The following is a 5,074-nucleotide window of genomic DNA, read 5'->3' as shown; positions in this document are numbered from 1 at the left end:
CCAACTGGACAGGAGTGTGAGTTAACCGAGTGAAACAAATAATCAAATAATTCAATCAATCAATCAATCAATAAATCAATAAATATATAAAACTGTATTCTGTTAACCAATCCTGTTTCTCTTAGATACCTCATTAAAGCACTATAAACCCTTGTCTCTTTCTGTGCGTTTTGAAATATGCTATTTACTGACAATGTATTAATACCTACGTAGCTTAATGATTCGGTAAAATTGATTCTTTCTCTGTTGTATTCTGTGCAATGAATCAACACGTGTTCAACTGTTTCTGACAAGCCACATTTATCACAATTCTCAGATTCTCTTTTTCCTATGATAAAGTAATTAAGATGTTATGGAATCTTCCTTTCTGTTTCCGTATTTATTTATCTCAACCCCAACTTTATTTTTAATTTTATACAATGTCTACCTTTTGTCTCCTTGTCCCATTTCTGTTGCCACATTTTGTTTAGAGCAGATTTTATTATTGCTTTAACTTCAGTTTTACTCAGTGATACATTAATGTCTATTACATTGCGTTTCAGAGATCTCTTTGCCAACTGATCAACCTCCTCATGTGCTGGAACCCATAACAATGAAATGTTTACTCCTATTCTGTATATTCTGTACAGATTTTGTAGTATTTCATACAAAATATCCTGCCTGGATGCTGACTTTCCACTGTTTACACTCATTAAAGCTGAATAGGAGTCTGAGCAAATCACTACATCCATAGGATGAACGTCTTCCACCCATTGAAGTGCCATTAAAATTCCAATCATTTCATTTCACTGTTGTGAAATGTCAACTTGAACGAACATTTCTTGTCAACTTGAACGAACCCGGAACTATTCGCTCACAAAATTTCAAATTAAAAGTTCAAAATCGTACATTTACTAGATTTCGATTTGAAATTAGATTCACATTTATTTAAATTAATTGTCACTTATTTGGACTATTTTTCACCAAGCAAAAGAACAGTTTTTGTACAGAAAACTTTTCCTGTGTCTTAAAAGAAAAAAGAAAAAAAAACTTAACGTAGATGTAATATGTATATTTCATTCAAAATCCCTTTGGAAAATGCTGGTAATCAACGATCACTACGATTTTACGTTCAAATTTGTAAAAAAAAAAATTTTTTGGGATTGCCAAAGTATGATAATACATGCAATAATAATACTGGAACACAGGAGAGAAACTTGTGGGTGTTGCAGTAGTGACCGTGTGGCAGCATACTGGATGCTCGCGCGCAAGGCGGGCTGTTGCAGTTCTCCGATTCATTAGGTTGCTATATTAGTATATTTAATGTGCTCGGATGCATGATTTGTGCATGATTTGTACAGGATTTTACTTACTCTGAAATGTGGGCAGTCCGTGACTCGAAGGTAAGTTTAAGGCTTTGTTATCTGGAATATGTGTTGGGTCCTTTAAGAAAGTAACAGTCACATCTTGGGCCACAATGCCGCCGACATAATTATTTTATAACTTTACACTCCTTTTGACCTGTACTTACTCGAGGTCACATACGCATTTATTGTACCTGCTTCTTTATAGGTGTCTGCGGATGTGTTTCCGGATGTGTAAAACGAAACTTTTCTTTTTTTAAAGTCAAAATTTGAAGCATCACCATGTTTTCATCACAATCTTTTCTCGTCTTAAAAGTAGCACATGATTCAGGTTGTGTAATTACAACAGTTGTTGGTCAACTCAAAACAATGGAATGTTTTGTTTAAACAATTTTTTAACTGTTTACATTTTACAGAAAAGCGTACAATAGGCTGTTTAATGCCAAGTTTGATTGTGACAACTTACCCCATATCATGTGACAACATGCTGTTTAGTTTTCAATGACATATATTTTTTTCCCTCTGCAGTAATGTTGAAAATGTCCGATAGTTTTTTTTAAGTCAATAGGGTAGGCTATGTGTATTCTAAATGGATCCATATGTGTATATAGATCAGTCCAGATAGATCAGATAGTCTGTATAGATACAGAAACTGAGTCAAATGTGAACCTAGCCTGAGAAATACTTGGGAATTTAATGTGTAAGCATATTATCTCAGAGGCATGTGGGAGCTTCCTAAAGTGTTTTTGCCAGTTTCTCAGTTTATTTGAGAATTTTTGTTTATCCATAAAGCATTCAGTATTACATTTGATACATGGATTTCTAAGTCCTGAAGTAAATGTAAGAATAACTTTCAATAGTTATATTGCAAGATGAACATTTACTGGACTGAAAAAACTTTAAAATGTGAGTATCATATATGACACAACAGGCCTCTGAGCCATGCTTATATGTACATGTCAATCATCATTGTATTGCATTGCATTAATATGTTTTGCCCCCCACAGTTAAAACTATCATAAAACGAAGCATTTAAATATCATCTAACTAAGACACATTATTGGAAGATATAGACCAGAGTGATAACTAATATTTATGTGCAATTTACATTTGATGTGTAATAAAACCTCACTAATTTACATTACAAGCTATCCGAATGTAATCAAATTTTTAGGACGTATAAATAACAACTGCACCAAATTGCACATTTTTGCAAAGTTTGAGCCCTTGAATAAAACTGAGGTGTTTTTTTTTTCTCCTCAAGTATAAGCTCCATATTCTAATTATATCATACTATATGAGACATAAAAGCATGATGTATCGAATATGATACAAAACATAAAACAAATATGCAAGCCATTTATGTTCCATTAAAAAAAAAAAAAAAAAAAAATCTGATTATTACTTCAAATGTCAGACTTTCCAGGTTTTGAGATTTGACAAATAAAATCTATTAATTATCATTTTGATTTGAAGTTTTTTAAAGGTTCTGTCATAGCTTCTGCATTCATTTTCATATATCTGAGTCTGTGGTAGAGAAGTGAGTTTAATGTGAAATTTGAGGTCGGGGACCAAATCTGTTCTGTGGGTGCGGACTGGAGTCAGTCCTAGAGCCTCCAAACAAATCGTTGGGGTGCGGATTAGATCATTTCCTTTCCTAGAGCTCTTTCTATCCGGGTCTATTGGAGACGACCGATAGATTTCTTAGGCGTGCTGAAAGAACACCACAGACAGAGTACAATCAACATGGGAAAATCTCACAGTAAAACAAGCAGCTGTGAAAAATATGATACACCAATGTTTTGCCAGATGAGAAGTTTATCTATGTATCATCTTTTTACTCTTTTAATTCCTTTTATAGCCTTACTGTATCATCTTTTTTATCTCTTTCAATTGCTTTTTTACTCTTTTAATTTTCCTTGCTTTTATTTTGTGAATATTTTAATTCCTCTCTGTCTTAAGCACTTTGAATTACCATAGTGTATGGAATGTGCTGTATAAATAAACGTGCCTTGCCTTAGAAGATACTATTTCGTAATTGGTATAGAATAATGTGGTTAGCCTAGTCAAAGCATGTTGAATGTTGGGTAGAGGATAGAATATGCTAGTTCTAGGTTAGTTAAGTGTTAGAAATTGAAGAAGTCCCAACACAAAGTGCCTTTTTGTCTCCGTCCTTTTATTAGGTGTAATGAATGAATAAAACAAAAGAAAAGAAAGACCAGCGCCGGGAAGCTAGAAAAATAGCTCAGCCCCCCACAACTCGGCCTATGCAATATATAGTAAGAATATTGAGGGAGTATCACGATCTCAACCAATAAAATTTTAGTTCAGTCTTTTCCATAAAGTAAAGTAAAGTAAAAAGTATATACGTTTTATATAACATCTCTATAAATGGTAAATATCCGGTAAGATCTCCTTCTGTTCCTCCTTGAGATCCGAAAGGCTTCCACAATGCATATAATAGAAGGCTTTCTCCCATTTGAACACGGGTATCCATATTAATGCAGAACAGATGTACAGTACATTACACACATACAAAGGAATGTGCAAGCAAGGCCTTTTCTCTGGACAGAGCTGAGATAAGGAAAGTATACTTCTAACATTAAGCTAGATAAAGTCCTCATCTAATGCTTGTTTACATTTGCTTGTTTCCAATTCCAACATATCACATATCTAGTTAAATGAAACATATCTATGGCCACCTATTATCTGCACACTGTGTGTTTATATAGTCGTTTTAGGGTGTCATTTTTCTTCTTCCTCATTTCGGGTCATGTTATTCTTGCAACATGTCCACCATAGGCCTTCAGAAAAATGAAGCCTCTTGTATCTTGGCCTGTGTGAGCTGCTTCATTTGAAGCTTTTGAAGCAGTGAAACACTTCACTGCTCCTTCCTCTTTCCATGTTGTAGGGAAGTGTGTGGTTAACTTGAAAATGGCATTAACTACAGGCAGAACTTCTGCCTTTCAGCCAACTTAAGCCTGTTCAACAGGTTTTATGCTTTCAAAAAGAGAAGAAATGGCAGATTGCAAGGAGTAGGCCTATACTCTATGGATTTATAGCAATTGTATGTGTGTGTTTATGTGTGTTCAGGGCGAAGGCTGTGTGTAGTGCAGACAGGGACCTCACCATTTTGTCTTGCTGTCGTCCTCATGGAGCGGCTCCACTGGGTTCGACACAGATGTATGCAGCTGATATCCACAGACAGGAGGGGCTGGTACTCTCCTCCTTCATCACTTCCACCTAAGAGCAGTCTGGACGCTCAAGACCCTCTGGTTCAGCGGATCAGTGGAAAGAGAAGAGTGGTGGTATCACAATGTGGTCCACAACATGCGGAGTACCACAGCTTCTCCAAGGGCTTTCAAGACAACAGCATCCGGACAACCAAGTATACACTCATCAGTTTCATACCCATGAATCTGTTCCAGCAGTTTCACAGGTGAGCTGAAAATATTATGTCTAAATGATTTAATGGTGTGTTTGTATTTAGATGTTTTTGTGTGTTACTGACACATTTGGGTTCTTGCAATAGATCGGCAAATCTGTACTTCCTATTCCTGGTGTTGCTGAATTGGGTCCCAGTGGTGGAAGCATTTCAGAAGGAGATTACCATGATTCCCCTAGCCGTGGTGCTCACCGTCATTGCCTTCAAAGATGCCATGGAGGATTACAGACGTTACCGCTATGACAAGAAAATAAACAACACACTGACGCATGTCTACAGCGGGTCA

The 5,074-nt window shown here is 35.9% G+C and overlaps 1 protein-coding gene across 1 annotated transcript in view; it reads left to right on the top strand.

Moving 5' to 3' along the window:
* The first annotated feature begins 1,089 nt into the window (after positions 1-1,089).
* Positions 1,090-5,074, top strand: part of atp10d (ATPase phospholipid transporting 10D) — a 28,783-nt gene continuing 24,798 nt past the window's right edge. Inside the window, exons 1-3 of the mRNA XM_082154925.1 lie at positions 1,090-1,382; positions 4,437-4,782; positions 4,876-5,070. Of these exons, the coding sequence (XP_082011051.1) occupies positions 4,496-4,782; positions 4,876-5,070 (482 nt within the window). The 5' untranslated portion in view covers positions 1,090-1,382; positions 4,437-4,495. The remainder of the gene's footprint in view (positions 1,383-4,436; positions 4,783-4,875; positions 5,071-5,074) is intronic.

The sequence above is a fragment of the Leuciscus leuciscus genome, assembly GCF_965113295.1.
Source record: "Leuciscus leuciscus genome assembly, chromosome: 22".
NCBI classification, from domain to species: Eukaryota; Metazoa; Chordata; class Actinopteri; order Cypriniformes; family Leuciscidae; genus Leuciscus; species Leuciscus leuciscus.
The sequence above is the reverse complement of the archived record's forward strand: the minus strand, read 5'-3'. Positions and strand labels throughout refer to the sequence as shown.